The sequence below is a fragment of the Gordionus sp. m RMFG-2023 genome, chromosome 2, assembly GCF_954871325.1.
Source record: "Gordionus sp. m RMFG-2023 chromosome 2, tfGorSpeb1-WG-v2, whole genome shotgun sequence".
NCBI classification, from domain to species: Eukaryota; Metazoa; Nematomorpha; class Gordioida; order Chordodea; family Parachordodidae; genus Gordionus; species Gordionus sp. m RMFG-2023.
In genome coordinates this window covers 26,942,399-26,960,400 of record NC_088776.1, presented here as the reverse complement: position 1 = coordinate 26,960,400, position 18,002 = coordinate 26,942,399, and the positions used below count along the sequence as shown (strand labels likewise).

The 18,002-nt window shown below is 25.6% G+C and overlaps 3 protein-coding genes across 4 annotated transcripts; all 3 read right to left on the bottom strand.

Moving 5' to 3' along the window:
• Positions 1–7,381: 7,381 nt before the first annotated feature.
• LOC135924552 (uncharacterized) lies at positions 7,382–8,836 on the bottom strand. 2 transcript variants are annotated; one of them, XM_065459615.1, is made up of 6 exons: positions 8,697–8,836; positions 8,564–8,660; positions 8,432–8,521; positions 8,019–8,390; positions 7,700–7,978; positions 7,382–7,580 (listed from the first exon to the last, which is right to left on the bottom strand). In XM_065459615.1, the coding sequence occupies exons 1-5, from the start codon at positions 8,759–8,761 to the stop codon at positions 7,724–7,726; spliced, it is 879 nt and encodes a 292-aa protein (XP_065315687.1). In that variant the 5' UTR covers positions 8,762–8,836; the 3' UTR covers positions 7,382–7,580; positions 7,700–7,723. The 2 variants fall into 2 exon arrangements, with proteins under 2 accessions (XP_065315687.1, XP_065315686.1); XM_065459614.1 differs by having other exon boundaries at positions 7,384–7,680; positions 7,725–7,978.
• Positions 8,837–13,287: 4,451 nt separating this feature from the next.
• On the bottom strand, positions 13,288–14,025 carry LOC135924223 (uncharacterized). The gene has a single exon (XM_065459275.1). It carries the CDS (start codon positions 14,023–14,025, stop codon positions 13,288–13,290), a length of 738 nt encoding a protein of 245 aa, XP_065315347.1.
• A 901-nt stretch (positions 14,026–14,926) lies between these two features.
• Positions 14,927–16,831, bottom strand: LOC135924222 (probable serine/threonine-protein kinase tsuA). The gene is made up of 5 exons (XM_065459274.1): positions 15,824–16,831; positions 15,599–15,791; positions 15,288–15,374; positions 15,138–15,246; positions 14,927–15,017 (listed from the first exon to the last, which is right to left on the bottom strand). Exons 1-5 carry the CDS (start codon positions 16,829–16,831, stop codon positions 14,927–14,929), a joined length of 1,488 nt encoding a protein of 495 aa, XP_065315346.1.
• Between the last annotated feature and the right edge of the window lie 1,171 nt (positions 16,832–18,002).

Sequence of the window (18,002 nt, the reverse complement as noted above, 5' to 3'; positions counted from 1 at the left end):
TTGGGCTTGGGGAAATTTTTTTAAAATTATTGTGGGTTGGACCTGGCTTGGGATTTTTTAATATTAAATATTAGACATATGTAATAAGTAATATTTTAACAAAGAATTTTGATATGAGGTAAAAGCTAATTTAAAATTTTGACTCAAAAAATAGCATTCACTCTTAGTCTTAATGGGTTTGACTTGACCTAAATGGGAAGGGGGGGGGCAAAAAGAATAAAAATTGGATTTGATTTTTACATAAAAGGAAACATCTATCGTAAAAGAAAGAACAAAATTCTCATTCCCCGTCATTTTTGACGGGCTGTGTACTAATATGAGGTTTATAATAAAAGTATTAATTTTTACAGCAATACGTTTTGCCCTATTTTATCTAAGAAATTTAATAGATAACTCCCCAAAAAATTTATCCTACGTCTACACTCCCTTTAAATGCTTATACTCTAACCCCCATAAAGGAAATTGGATGCAAACTGTTCCTACACCCATCGCTCATGTAGACTGGGTGATTGTACAAATTTTGATTAATCTCTCATCAAACAAAGAAAGTGGCAGGTTAATCAACAAGATAAACATTCCAGAGGTCACAAAACCTAACAAAATCTATCAACCATATAAAATAAAGTTAGTCATCTAGAGAGTTTGGCAGTACCGTGAATACTTGTATCTAAGATACAAGATACTTTTGTATCTTGTACTCAGTATCTTATTGACATTTTTAATAAGATACAAGTATCAGTATCTACGATCCTTTATTTTGAAAAGAATCTTGTATCTTTTTAATTTTCTTTAAAAAGATACAGATACCTTTTTAATATTCATGTTTAAAACATTTACATATCACCCAATGTAACTTTATTTTCTTCATGAATTCTTGTATTATTTTCTTTATTTTTTCCCATTATATTTTAAATATATTGATAACCAAAATTAGTTGGAAGTTTTACAGGTCACAAAGATAGATAAAGATAACAACACTAAAACTAAATAAGAGAAGAATATATTTTATATGTAATATTTTTTAATTTGTAGAATGTTTAACAATCATAGTAGTGAAGATGAAATTATGGAGATAGGTTCTCCTGAATCAAATCCGAATCTTAAAATTCTAGATGAAAAATTTTATAAAGTGATTCATATGAAAAAGAACAAGGTACAAGCTGAATGTCAAAATTGCAAAAGTAAAAAAGTTATTAAAGGTTCAACAAACTCCTACTAACTTTGTTAAACATATTAAAGTATATTATACATTTTTATTTTATAATTATTAACATAATAATACCTATACTTAAGTTCCTCTTAGATAATTGTTATTAAATTTTTTTGTAGAAGATGGTTGATTGTCAAATTAAAATTATTTTGGATATATATTTTTTAGGGGTGTATCGATACCAATTTTTGGAGGCCGATCCGATATTTTGATATCGGCCCTTTACCCATCTGATATCATATCTAATTTTGTATTCTGTAAAGATACCAATGGTTTTAATTTTTAATATACTTTTTATTAGTATAACATCTATAATTTAACTATACCATAACTTATGTCATTTAAATATATTATAATGATCAGTTATAGTTTATATTCAATTCAATTGCAATTCTAAAAGTATATAAAATATTTTTATTATTAAATCACTTTTATATAATAAGTTATAACATTAATCTATATACATAATAAGTAATAAACAATTATATTATGAAATTTGAAATAAATATTTAAAATAATATTTAACATAAATATATCGAAGATTTCTTTTTAGAAATACCAATATTTCCAATTTTTCAGAGGTCAGCTTGCGGTGATAGTAACTGTCAATATCACAGCTTCACTAAAAACAGATTCTGAAGAGAATATCGCACACTTTTATAAACAGAATGCGCAAAAAAATAACAATATGGCAGAATGTTTATTAATTAATTATTATTATTAAAAAAATATACATAAAAATGATTTTCGATTTTATTTTGAAAAATAAATGATTTTAGTTAAAAATTCTATAACATTTTATTTTTGTTAAAGAAGCCCATTTATATCGGATCAAATTTTATAATATTGGCCGATAACCGATATTTAAAAATGGGTGAAATCGGCCTGATCCGATAAAAAATATCGGCACATCCCTACTATATTTTATATATAATTATTTTAGCAAGTTCTTATTAGAGGGAATATCTAAGCTACAATTGATATATAATATTAGATAATTTTAAAAGGCTCTTAATAAAATAATTATAATAAGGTAGAATTTAACTTTATTAATTACTTTTATTAATTTATGATATAAGTAAAATACATTACAGTATTTATTTAAAAAATTTAATCAATTTAAAATGCATTAAAAAAAATTGTTATGTATTCAGGCGCGTACGCAGGAATTTGGTCTGGGGGGGGGATAATAAAATTTTTTAAGAAATATTATTGTTTTTTAAAAATATCAAGCATAAATTTATTAGGACTAATAAATATTTCTAATACACAATTTTAAATTAATGTGATTTATAAAAAAATTATATGTAAAGAATCACTTAAATGGCCCAAAATAGAAATTTGAATTTTTTGAGCTTTAAAATTTATATATAAAGTATAAAAAATTTAAATATTAGAAATATGAATTAATACACAAAAAGTAGGGAATAATTGTATTTTGTATGTTATATATTTACAATGTAAAATCCAATCTTCGTTGGGATTGAGTTAATTTTTCAATTATCTCATCCTTGCTTGTTGTCAAATGCCTATGAATATTCAAAAGATCCAAACCTTTCAATCTACTTTCAAAAGTTGTACTTCTTGGTATGTTTTTCAGAGATCTGCAGGCCAGGCCCGAAATTAAAAAAAAACACCCGGGCTGAGCCTGAATTTTTTAAAAAAAACATCTAAACCGGGCCTGAAAATTTTTTTAAAAAAAATATCCGGGCCGGACTGTATATTTTAAAACAGCCTATATTTGAAATCGTTATTATTAGCTATAAAAATCAAAAATAAATATAATTTATTTTTAAAAAATACGGGTCGGGCCTGAAAATTTTATTTTAAAAAAGACCGAGCCGGGCCTGAAAATTGAGCTTAGCCGTAAAAATCTTTAAAAAAATCCGGGTCGTGCCCTGCAAATAGTACCTCTGCAGGGCTCTGTTATTCTTCTTAAAAAAGAGAATGTTCTCTCATTAGTTTACTATTGGGAAGAGTTGCTAATATATATAAACCCTTTTAATACATTGGGAATATAATCTAAAATGTGTTTGAAATAATGCAGAGCATCCATAGCATTTTTTGGGACTGTATCAACCATAGTTAATTTTATAAACATAGTTATTCAGCTAATAAGGCATCATAAGATACTTTAACATCTTCATGATAAAAATCCAACAAATATTATTTTTTCTATCACCATATGAAAAAGGTTGGAAAGGCTTTTATGGAAATAATATTTGCAGATTGGTAAGTGCTGCATAATGAATTAAATACTATTTATTTATTTGGTTTATAAATGTATTTATATCTAAGATATACTTTTCTACTGATCCTATATTAATGTTTTAACTATGAGCTTGCCTTGCTGCAAGTCGAGTGAGACAAATATTAATCACGTATAGCTCTGCTTTTGACTTAACAATAACATATAAAATATGAAATTCTTCATAAACATTAGCCCTAATTTCCTTAAATTCTAATAAAATGCTCTCGGCTATTCTCATCTTCTTAATCAAGTCATCATGTTTTTGAAAAGTAATACATAAAATAGTTGTACATTCTAATGAGAAAAAAAATTTGGAATAAGCATTGAATCCAATAATTTTCTTGCTTCTAAGAAAAATATTCTTTCAGGCCATTGTGATATGTCAGTAATAGCAAATAATCGGCTCTTCTAACTCCATAAAAGCTTTTACTGTTTGATGGCGGAGACTCTATCTCGTAGGACAAGGTTGCAATTTCTTTCTCCCTGTTGGACAATTTCAGAATAATAATTATTTGACAAGAAATTTAAAAATGGTAGATAAATATTACGCCACTAAAAATTTGAAAATAATAAGATAATATTACGCCGGAAAACTTGAAATCGAAATTAATTGATAAACTTAGTGATGAATGTGATAATAAATGTAATTAAATATATATTTAATATGAGGTAGGAATAAATATTAACAAATATAAATTAATATAGTACTGTGTAAATTAAATTCAAAACATTTCCATATTTATTAATTTATTTGTAAATAAAATTATTTGACTTGTAAAAAGTTGTTAAAATAACATATTTATATATTCTTATCAATTTTTACAAGTTAAAATTTTTATTTACAAACGAATAAAAAAATATGGAAATGTTTTAAATTAAATCTGCACAAAAATATTTTTGAAAAATATATCCGGCATCTGCATTTTTTGAGTTGGGAGGGGGAAATTGCCCCCCCCCCCCAGCTGCGTACGCCAATGTATGTATTTAATAATTATAATATAATTTTACATTATTTTTATATTTTTTATATACAATTTATGATTTTGCAAGAAATATATAAAAAAAAATTGAAAAGAGATTTAAATGATATTTATATAATGATATTACAAATGTAAGAATTAATAAGTCATATTAGAAAATAAACTAATTTAAAAAATACATAAATATCACAAACAAGTAATGATAAATACTTATTAAAGATAATGAATAAAACTAGTATATTTTTTTTAGAGATGCCATTTAGTCATATACTCTCCGAATATAAGCTATATTTAAAACAACAAAGAAAATAACCAATAAATCATTTGATTTAATTTTTTTTTCTTATTTGCAAATTTTCAACTCCCATTATTAAATATACTACTCTCCCTTCCCTGTTTAATCTATTAATGGGCTAAACTAATATTAAAATCCCTGGTTATAATAATTAATTCATTAATAAATATTTATTAAATATGAATTCTTATATGTGTATGCTATGTTTTTCACAAATAAATAATAAAAACTGTATTTTATTATTCTAATTTAATTGGTAATGTTAATTTAAAAGTATCTTGTATTTAAGATACTCTAATTTAGTAAAAGATACAAGTATCTTTTATCTTTTTGATATTTTGAAAAAGATTCTAATATCTGTATCTAAGATTCATTTTTTTATAAAGAATCTGTATCTAGATTCTTTTTCTGGAAGACCTTGCCAAATCTGATCATCTATACATATACTAAAAATGCATAAATGTTTATTTATTTTTATGCGTACATACAATAATATTTAAAATATGTTTTTTTATATTTTCTTACATTTGATTACATATATACTTTACAAACATCTGATGAATACCACGTTTGCTAGAGAGTTGAAAATATTGATTCTTCTTTAGGTTCAAAGCATTATTTTATAAATTTTTTATTTTATAAAAAAGGTCCTGTCTTAACCCCTCTTAATGATTGTATAAATTTTGGTTAATTTGTCGTTTCCAAACTAAGAAAGAGATGGCTGGTTTATTAGCAAGTTAAATGTTCAAAAGATCACGAAATCCAACAAATTCTACCAGCCATACAAAATAAAGTTAGTCATCTATATATATATACTATAAATGCATGTTTGTTTATTTTTATGAGTTTTTATAATTTTTTTAAATATGTTTTTCTACTTATACTTTCTTACATTTTATACTACATCTGTTTAAGTCTTACCAATATTTGATGATATTCCCATAATTGCTGAGAGTTGAACCTAAAATGCACTCCTCTGCAGTAAGTGTATTATTATTTTATAAATTTTTTATTTTGTTTTTATTTTAGAAAATAGGCCTTGTCTTAATCCCTCTATTGTACAATTTTGAATAAAGAAAGAAATGGCTGGTTAATCAACAAAATTAACGTTCCAAAGATATGAAATCCAACAAATTCTGCCAACCAAACAAAATGAAATTAGTCAATTCTTTTTTTTTTCCTTTTTCTTCTCATCTTTATTCCCTCTTCCCATTCCGTTTTGCTTTACATTTCCCTTCCTTTAATAGAAACAAAAAGAATGTATGAAATACTTGAATTTTTATATACAGTGATTTGATTTAAAGTTTTTGAGATTTTTTAAATAATGCAAATTTCCTAACATTGGATTCAAAAGAAGGTGCAAAATAGGGAGTTTTATTTTTAAAAAGAACCAAAATTCATTTTAGAAACAAGATGAATCAAAATCAATTGTCTAATTTATCATTGATTTCAATTGAAAAATATTATTAAAATATTCAAACTCTAGTAATCACTTTTATATAGTATTTGAATAGGGAGTTTTATTTTTATAAAAAGAACCAAAATTCATTTTAGAAACAAGATGAGTCAAAATCAATTGTCTAATTTATCATTGATTTCAATTGAAAAATATTATTAAAATATTCAAACTCTAGCAATCACTTTTATATAGTAATTGATCATTTTAGTGCAAAACAAAAATGATTTCCACTTAATTTTTTTCACTAATAAAATGTTTTTCAATTGTTTTCTTATTAATAAACTGATGCCGTCATTAGCCTCCAAATTACTTATTGAAAAATAGTTGGTTTTGACAATTATATATTTTAAAATTAAAGACTAAATAAAAAATAACACGTTATATGATGGTTTTAAACACCATTTGGACCAATAATACATTATATATAAGTGAGAAATAGGGTAATTAATGATGAAAATACTCACAGTTGTCTCATTTCAAATTGCTATGGAAATAATAGAAAAATGGAATATGCAAAAAAAATTTATGAAAAATTCAATTATTTTAGAAAAAAGATTGATGAATACATTGAAATCTATCCCTGCAAATAAATTGAAAGCTAATCAATAAGAAATAAATTTGTTAAAAATTTAATCTTGTTTGTAACCCATAAAACATGATTAGGCAAATGAATATATAATTGCCTTACCTTATTTAAATTATTTATGTGTAATCATGTTGTAGCATTTTTAAATTATTCTCATTAAGATTTGTCAATGACACAATGTGCATTAAAAAATGTAAGTAAATAATCTATTTTATATATTAAAATATATGTAAGAACCTCTTTTAGATGATTAGCTGAGATTAATAATTTATATGAAATACTAAACAATAAATATTGAGGAAAATTTTAGTTTCACTCAACTTTATTTAATTTTATTATAAACATTTCATTAATTTTAATTTTTATAACTAAACACTGACAAAAAAAATATTACCTTATAGAAATTAATAGCCATAGAGTAAAGATTAAATCAGACTTTTGCAAAGTATAATTTTTTGTAAAATTTTAATGGCCCAAGCATGGAAGTAAAAAAAAAATTGCCTTTGAAGTAAATTAATAGGTTAATATTTTAATTGTCATATTATTAAAAATTTACCCTTCTATAAATGTAGCTGTTTATAAATTTATTTTATAACTTAAAATATAAATATAATTTTTAGTCAATTTATAACATAATTATTTAATAATAAAAATAAATTTAATAATTATATCATCATCTCTTCCAATAAATTAAAGTCAAAATTATGTTCATAATTGTCAAGGATTTGGTAGTTTTCATTGATATATTTTTCAATTTCATCATATAAAGGCAAATGTGAATAATCATGACGTATCTGATCTATATTTGTTATATTTTCATTTAATGTGATATAATTATGATCTTTTAATTCATTTATAGTATTTATATTTTTATAAGTGTCTATAATCTCTTTATCCATCTATAATTAATATAAATACTTGATTATTTGTTAATAAAATTAACTAGATATGTTTCTGAATCATCTTCTGAAGATTGTGATAACACATCAGAAAAGGTATGGGGGAATGAAGGAGAACTGGGAAAAGAAAATGAATTTTCTCTGTCTTGAATGGGAACAGTAAGGAATTGCTGCTTACATCTAGGACTGTCAAATGGTTCACTTTCATAGCATGAGTCATATTCAATTGTATCACGAATGAGAAAAGAAACAGCATCAGAAAGAGGGAGTTGTTCATTAAAAGAGCATTCAGGTTTTTCTATGAATTATAAATTAATAAATTTATAAAAAGAAGAAACCTTTGATTGTATGATTTTCCTCATTGTTGTATTCTCCCTCTGCTGGGGAAAAAAGTTAATCTCTGCAGGATTTTCTTTAAGAATACAAGGTTTATGAGTAAAATCATTTAATGTAGAAATATCTCCTGAAAGCTTTTCTTTATGAGCATCATCTTTGTTGATTATTTCTATTTCCTCTTCTTTCAAATAAGGTAATTCAGAAGATTTTAAAGTAACATATGCATTACAATTTAATTCACTATTTTGGAAAATTTCAATATGTTCATCACCAGTAGGTGAATAAGGTGGAGATGGAATATTAATTTCACTTTTTAAATCGTTGCTTGAATCTATATTTAATATAGGAGCAACTTTTTTATTTAAAGTAAAGTCCTAAAAAATGATTAATCATTATATTAATTTACACAGCTTACAGATTTATTGAGAGATGCTAATTTTTGTTGTAAATTTAAGGTATTAAAAATTCGATATAGTTTTTTATTTTCTATAACCAAGTCACTTTTCTAAGTATTTTTTGTTAAAATTGTATCAATATTAAAATATACCTCATTTTCAAGAATCCTAACTTTATTTTCCAAATCCTTTATAAAGGCCTTTTTCCTATCCCTTGCTATTTGAGCAGATATCCTATTATTCATCTTTCTACGAAACCTTTAAAGATTTATAATTAAATTATACCTTCTTAAAAGCTTTTCTTCATAAGACATATTTTTTTGTACCATAAATGTATTATAGCAATTCATTTATATACTAAAATATACATTTAGTGATATATCAACGTGGCAAATTTTAACATGCGATTCTATTAAACCAATGATAAAAAAGGCTAACATAACCTTGATCATGTCACCTGACATATAGGTGTCAATTTAATTTTAAAAGTAAACATTTTAAATTTTTTTCTCTTTTCTATCTTTGTAGAATATCTATCTTTAATTTATAAAATTTAAATACAAATTTTATTATTTTTATACTAGTAGAGAGCTGGAAAACCCAGTGAAACCGAGAATTTTTTTTAAAAAAAATAATTAAAATAGGCCAAGTTGGTATTTTATTAAAAAACGTTTTTTTTTCGTTTTATTAACGAATGCAAATTTTTTTTTGATATAATGATGATTGATTATATATTCTTACTAATTTATTATATGAAGAATTTGGTGGACAGAGGGGGGGGGAGGGTCTGAAGTGCAATACTTTAAAAAAAGTTTTAGCTTTTCCCAGCAAAAATTTAAAAAAAAATGAAAGGCCGGAATGCTCTCAACAAAAAATTCGATTTTTTTTATAATGGTATTTTGGCATCCTTGAAAATTTTCTTACAAAATTTTTAAATAAACTTAATATAATATTTTTACTATGCTTAATAAACTAAACTGATTTCGTAAAAAAAATTAATATAATTTTTATAACATTAAAAAAATTAATATTATTTTTATAACTTAAAAAGATTAATATAATTTTTATAACGTTAATTAATATAATTTTTATTACGTTAAAAAATTAATATTATTTTTGTATATTAAGAAATACTAATATTTTTACTACGTTAAAAATGTTACTATTATTTTTACTACGTTAAAAAATTATAATTTTAACTACGTTAAAAAAAATATACATGAGGGAAGCAAATTTAATATTGCTTATTTTTTTTTAATAAATAAAGAGAAAATCATTCCATGGTATTGTGTAATTTTACCATTAAAAAATAAGCATTGGGGAAGCAAATAAAAAAATGCTTATTTTTTTAATAAATAAAAGAGAAAAATTTTTTTACATAATATTTTTTTCCTATAATAAAAAATTTTTCGTTTTTAAAATCCATATTTAATGTTTAATAATTGTAATTGTATTATTGAAAATTTATTAACATTATCATTTAGCTCTAGAAATTTTGATGCGAAAAAATTGATTATTGAAAAAGGAAGACTAAAACCAATTTTACAAAACTTAAAAAAAGAAATCAAAACTTGCATCCGTAATTTTTCTATCGATAAATATGAAAAATATGAATGGCTCACTGGATGTGAAGTTTCTAATTCTTATATTGTTGGTCATGCCTATTATTCCCAAAGAAAAAATATGTTTGGAATGATAAAAGATTTTCGGATATGAATAATTTTTCAAAGGCAGTTAAATGGCAAAGAATCAACCGCTTATTTTCAGTCGATGATTCAATTAAAAACATTTGGCCAAGTATTGAAAATATGATAGATTCGATGCGCAAAATATCAATCGAACAGCATAATTCTAAAAGTCAAATCAAATAGAGAAATATTGAAAATATTGATCAACTCTATTTGCTTTCTTGGAATTCAGGAGCTCCTATTCCCTGGTGATGATGAATCTTCTAATTTAGTAAATAGAGGAAATTATATTGTATTTATTTATTTGCTCGCGGAAAATTTATTCTTAAAACATCATTTAGAAATGGTGCAGTTTTTATTGGACTATCAAGAAATATTCAAAATGATTTGATTATTTCATATGTCTTACACCAAAATATATTAAATTCGTCGAATTATTAGATATTAGTAAATTCCAAACAGAGTTGTACAAAAGATCTTCTTTGAAGATTTTTGAGCGAGATCTAGCTCAAAAATTTGAGCAAGATCTTTGAAGATCGTAAAATTTGAAGATCTTTTATTTTTTAAAAATTTTGTGTAACGATCTTCAAAGATCTTCATGATATTTATTTTTTTACCCCTTTATTAAAAGCCCAGATGTTTTTCAATTTTCATCAAGGCAGGAGGAGAGGTATAAAACATAAAAGAAATATTATATTAATAAAATTGAAAACATCTAAGCTTTTAATAAAGGGGTAAAAAATAAATATCATGAAGATCTTTGAAGATCGTTACACAAATTTTTTAAAAAATAAAAAATCTTCAAATTTTACGATCTTTTTATTTTGAGCAAATGTACAACTCTGATTCCAAATAATCAATTTCTATTAGATAATTTAAACGACACTTATTCCCAATTTTTCGACTTACACAAGCTGGAAACCGAATTAAAGGTAGTGTTTCGGGATGTTGAATTTAGAAAGAAAAAGATCAATGAAATACTTGAATTTTTAATATGCACCGATTTGATCAAAAGTTTTCAAGAGTTTTTTAAATTATGCAAATTCATCTTAAATTTGGCTTCAACGACAGCAAGTGCAGAACGGAGTTTTTCATCTTAAAAAAGAATCAAATCTTTTTGTAGAAACAGGATGAGCTAAAATCGATTATTGAATCTTTCTTTGATTGAAAAAAAATTATTAAAAAATTTAAAATCTATAACTTTTATAATGCAACTTGATCATTTTACTCAAAAAAAGATGAATACCACTTATTTATAAATTTTAATGTTTTTATGGTTTGAGTTTGACTAAAATAAAAAATTTTTTTGATTGCTTCCCTATTAGTAAACTTGACGCTTCATCACTGATGTAAAACAAAACGGTTGTGTATTAATATAATTTCGCAATTTTATTTGGTATTCAATAGAGATAGGAGAATACTAGTAGCGTCACAAATTGGGGAAAGCAGAGGTCGAGTACCTCAAAAATTTGACGATCAAAATTTTAAAATTTTTTCTATACCACTAAAGAAAAGTAAGTAATGACCATTATCTAATTATGACCTTTTCTTTTCTTTCCGTTCAATTTAATAATTATAATATTTTTAGTGTCAAAATGTCCTCTAATGATTCAAGTTCAATTCAAATTTCAGGCGACCTTGGCCAGAATGACCAAAGCAAATTTAAAATCACGGTATAGAGATCGAGACTGGTTGGAGTACAGTGTGATGACGCTGCCTTTTGTTTTCCTTGTAGGAAATACTTGCGCGGCTCAAATGATGAATTTGTACAAAAGGGATTAAGTAATTGAATGGGTTAGCTGCAAAGAAGGAATTGCTTAAACCAGAGTTGTACAAAAGATCTTATTTGAAGATTAAAGATCTTTTAATTTTAAAAAATTTTGAGCAACGATCTACAAAGATCGAGATCTTTGAAGATCGTAAAATTTGAAGAACTTTTATTTTTAAAAAATTTTGAGCAACGATCTTCAAAGATCATCCTAAAATTTGAACTTTTATTTTAAAAAAATTTTGAAGATCTTTTTATTTAAAAATATTTTAGATCAACGATCTTCAAAGATCTTCATATTTTATAATGTTAAAGTAAATTATTATTTTTTTGATATTATTTTTTGAAGTAAATGGGTTAGTAAGCATGTTAAATTAAAATAAAAATTCAATAAAGATATACAAACAATTTTCATAATCGTTTTTTTAAAACTTTTTTTGACATATATGTGTAAAAATTTATATTAAAAAAAATTATATTAAAATTTCAATTAAGATGTAATGTAATGTAAGTAACACAGAAAAGTGGCAATTGTAATAATCGTTATTTTTTAACTTATTTGATTTATTGTGTAGTAAATAGGTTATAATTTTAATTATTAAGATATACAATGAAGATGTACCATAGAAAAGTGACAATTGTCATAATCGTTATTTTTGAACTTTTTTGAATTTTTTAGCATAGATATTGTTAACATGTTAAATTAAAATTTCAGTAAAGATGTATCACAGGAAAGTGACAATTGTCATAATTGTTATTTTTGAACTTTTTTGATTTTTTTTAAGGCAAATGGGTAAAAATAGATATTGTTAACCTGTTAGATTAAAATTTCAGTGAAGATGTACCACAGGAAAGTGATAATTGTCATAATCGTTATTTTTAAACTTTTTGAATTTATTTAAGGCAAATGGATATAATAGATATTGTTCACAATAAATCAAATAAGTTAAAAAATAACGATTATTACAATTGTCACTTTTCTGTGTTACTTACATTATATCTTAATTGAAATTTTAATATAATTTTTTTTTTAATATAAATTTTTACCCATATATGTCAAAAAAAGTATAAAAAAACGATTATGAAAATTGTTGGTATATCTTTATTGAATTTTTATTTTAATTTTATTAAGGTTGGCAAAAAAAGAGAAAAACAGATACTTAATTTTATTTAATAATTTTATTTTAAAATATATTTAAAACTGATAAGTACAATAATTTTCTAAGTGTATATAGTTTACAAAATCTATCAAGTAATTTATGTCGAATTATTGAGTTAATTTTATAAAACGAGTCCGCGTGGTTAAAGTTAATATAATATAAAGAATAAAAAAAAATCAATAATTTATTTAATAGATCGCGATAAATTATAGATAAATTTGTAAATCACAACATTTCACCCCTTAAGAAACAAACTTCGCTCAAATTCTTCTTGTATGTGAATATTTTATGTTCAAAATATAATCTTGATATCGTGCAGGTAATGTTCTATTCCGGCTAGGCCTCGTAATGTCGGCTGTACAATCTTTTTCTTGTTCAGTAACATTTCTCTCCTTGTAAAATGTAATCGTTGGCAAAGTATTTGAGTGATGAATTAATACTTCGTCAGTGGTAAATCTTTTCTTAAGTTGGTCTAAGTGCCTCCTTAATATACCATTTTTCGTTTGAATTTGAAATAACATGTTACTTTCTTTTTTTATTATAACGCCTTCATCCCACTTGTTTACTCCAAAATTTCTATACCAAATTTTTTCTCCAATATTCATCGTTTTATTTTTTGGTAAAACTGTGAACGAAGTGTTGTCGTCGTCTTTCTTATATTTTAATAAATCCCATTTTGTTCTCATATCATGATTGAACATGAGTTTTCTTGGTGGGATGCCAGTCGTACTGTTTGGCGTGTTTCTGTAATTGAAAAAAAAATTTTCCAAAGCGATATCTATGTCCATATTATTTTGTTCCATGCACTTCTTCATATGTGATTTAAAGGTTCTTACCATCCTTTCAACTTGCCCGTTTAAATGTTGATGGTGAGCTGAAGTCTGAAAGTGATGTATATCATGATCTCTACAAAAATTTTTGAACAGTTGACTTGTAAAGTTTGAGCCATTATCATAAACTATTTGTTCTGGAATACCAAATAAGCTAATTGTTTTCATCAATTCTTTTATTGTAAATTCCGAGGTTATTGATTTCACCGGGGTGATTATAAGAAACTTGCTATACGCATCTACTATAAGCAACCAGTACTTGTTAAAAAAATGGCCCGGCGTAATCAATGTGTATTCTTTCGAATGGCTTCGTCGTTAACATCCAAGGATGCTGTGTGTTAATGGGATTATCGGCCCAAATGTTACATGATTTGCATTCTTTTACTACATTATCAATATCATTGTTAATTCAAGGCCACCAAAGGTATTCTTTAGCTAAATGTTTGGTTTTGCCAGCATCCAAGTGTCCTTCGTGTAAATGTTGTAGCATTGATTTTCTTAAAACTTTAGGTACGATGATTTTATTTTCTTTAAATACACAATTTCCCATAATACATAATTCCGTCACCATATTGTTATATGTTTTATTTTTTATCGTGTCACCGTTTCTAATGTCGTTCATTATTTGCATTAATTCTCTTCGTTAGAAGTTTCTTTTTCGATCATTTTAAAGTTAATTGGTACGTCCCATAAATCATTATTTTTTTTATATCATCCATAATGTGTATTTCTTCTTCTGAAGGTGTTAATGGCAATCTGGACAAACAATCTGGCACCGTGTTGTGTTTACCCGCTCTATGTCGTATTTTGAAATTGTAAGCTCCCATTGCAATATTTCACTTCTGCAACCTCATCGAGATGGATGAATTTTCTTTCAAACCTTTGGAAAATATATAAATCAACGGCTTGTGATCGGTGATGATTGTAAATTTATTTCCGATAAGATATTCTTGAAATCTTTTTATCCCAAAAATAATCGCCAAAGCTTCGCGTTTGTTAGTGTAATTTCTTTCGGATTTAAGTAAGAATCTTGAGGCAAAAGCTATCGGCTTTTCTTTGCCGTCCCCTTCTAAGTGAAATATCCCAAACCGCGGTTAGATGCATCCGCGGCTATACCTATGAGTAAATCAGGATTGAAAAAGTTTAATGTGGGAGGTTGACTGATTAAAGTTTTTAATTTTTTATAATATTCTTGTGTTCGGTATCCCAAGACCATTTATCTTTGTTGATTATTTTATATAGTGGATCTGCCAGATCCGCAAAACTGTTTAAAAATTTACGGTAATAGCTCGCCATGCCTAAGAAGGTAGATAATTCTTCTGAATTTTTTGGTTCCGGTATCTATAATTGCTTTTATTTTATCGTCGTGGGGATGTATACCATGTTTGTCTATTGTCCCAAAAAGCGTATTTTATCTTGCATGAATAAACTCTTGTCGAAATTGGGGGTTAATCCATACTTGATGATCTTTTCGAATACTTTTTTAATGTTCTCCAAATGTATCTCATCGTTATCACCTGTAATTAACAAGTCGTCAATGTAGAATATAACATCTTTTAAATCTCCAAAAACTTATTCCATAGTCTGTTGGAATATGGCTGAAGATGTTTTCAGTCCGAACGGAAGTCTCTTAAATCTGAAGTATCCTTTATGCGTGGATATAGTTAGCAGATCTCTAGAGTCTTTGTGAATAGGAATTTGCAAGGAATTTGCAGGAAGGCTTGTTTGAAATCAATTTTACTAAATTTTTTTCCTCCAGCTAACTTGGCAATCAGATCGTTAATTCTAGGTATGGGGTATTTGAAATCTTCAAGCGCTGGGTTAACTGTGCCTTTAAAGTCGGTGCACAATCTGAGACTCCCATTGTTTTTAAAAACTGGTGTGAGTGGACTCGCCCATCTACTTTTACCGGCTCGATGATTTTGTTTTCCAGCCTGGTATTTAATTCTTTAGTTATAATATTTACTCTAGAATAAGGTACCCTTCTCGGTGGTATAATTTTTGGCTTAGCATTTAACTTTAGTCGTAACCTGACTTGCGTTTTTATAACAGGTTTATTATTTAATTTAGACTTACAATTGGATATTAATTCCGCCAAATCGTTTTTATGATCCGTGTCAATTAAGCTTATAAATCTTTCAAGTATGTTTTTAAAATGTTTCAACCAAGATCTTCCTAATAAAGGCATCTTGTTACTGTTTATTATCAATGCATCTAAAATTTGAGAACTTCCTTCGTATTCTACATTTCGCGTTGAGCCTATCACTTGTATGGTCTTGCCGTCGTAACCAGATAACTGAATGTTGGACTTCTTAATGTTTTTTATGCCCACTTTCTCAATCATATATTTTAGTAGAATTGTGAATTTCGTGCCCGTATCCACTTGTAGTGAAGTCAAGATGTTATTAATTTTTATGTTCACCATGTATGCGTCATCTTTAACATTTATTACTTCGTTTTCTACGTTATTTATATCAATATTTAACAAATCATAATCTTTCTTATCGATTGATATGATTTTGTCGTCTTCGATCTCTTCTATATCAACTGTATTAATTTTGTTTGAATAAGGTACTTGGTGTTTAGGATTATGATTCATGTAATTTTTATTGTCACGATCGTAAAATTGTTGATGCACGTTAGATCTATTATAATCTCTAAAATTATGAAACGGTTGTCTGGTGTTGTCAAATCTGTTGTAGTTTTTGAAATCATTAAAAGGCTTATAATTATTATCATGTGCTTTGTTGTTAATATTAAATCTATTATTATTGTTATCTCCTGTGTCGTGATTATTGAAAGGAATATAAGAGGTTTCCCATCTATTTTGATGACAAAATCTATCATAATTTCGTCTTGGAAAATGATAGTTATTTTGGTTGTTTAATCTTATGTTGTCATAATATGGTCGAGTCTCATGGTTGTCTAAACTGATGGCTGTAATTATTATCATGATATCTGTTGCTCTCAACATATGGCATCATCTGGGTGTTGTCATATCTAATATTAGTTGGTTTTAGTTCATAAACATTCTTACCTTGTCTTGTTCCCCCAAATGTTTTAGATCGGAGTGTGTATTTTCTTTGATGCCAATCTTATGTATAGATGTTACGATGTCTGTTTCGTCTAATTCTTTGCCTACCTTTATAATGTCATCTAAAATGAGTAAATCTTTAATTCTGTAGTTAATTTCCTTAGAAGAGCTTGATACCTTTATTTTTTCTAAAACCCTGTCGTAGCCGATAAAGTTGCAGTCCATATTGAGTTGACAAATACGGGTAACCCAATCTAAAAAACTTTCTCTCTCTCTTTTTGAATCGCTGCATTGAATTCGCTAATTTTTTTGTTTCGAATCTTGGAAGGCTGTAATAATCTAAGTTTGTTGATGAATATCGACGATTTCTTGAGATCGGACTCAGTGCATATCGATTGTAATTTTGAAAATACTTCATCAGGTAAATTATGAAAGGTTGTGGCGTTATCCTCATCTGTGATGTTATTTTTTTTAAAAATAAGTTCAATTTTGGTTAAATATATATCGATGTTTCCTATATATTTAGGAAATTCGTATTTATATGATATAGTATCATTAGAAACATTAATTTTTTTTTATCTTCCATCATATTTAATTAATTGAAAAAAAAATTTTATTCTTGTTTTTTTTATATAATTTAATTATTTTGTTTTTAGAAATATGAAATTATATTTTAATAAAATTTTAATTTACAAAGAAATTTACAAAGATAGCTACTGCCACCATATTTAGGTTGGCAAAAAAAGAGAAAAACAGATACTTAATTTTATTTAATAATTTTATTTTAAAATATATTTAAATCAGATAAGTACAATAATTTTCTAAGTTTATATAGTTTACAAAATCTATCAAGTAATTTATGTCGAATTATTGAGTTAATTTTATAAAACGAGTCCGCGAGGTTAAAGTTAATATAATATAAAGAATAAAAAAAATCAATAATTTATTTAATAGATCGCGATAAATTAATAGATCAATTTGTACATCACAACAGTTAGTAAGCATGTTAAATTAAAATAAAAATTCAATAAAGATATACCAACAATTTTCATAATTGTTTCTTTTAAACTTTTTTTGACATATATGGGTAAAAATTTATATTAAAAAAAAA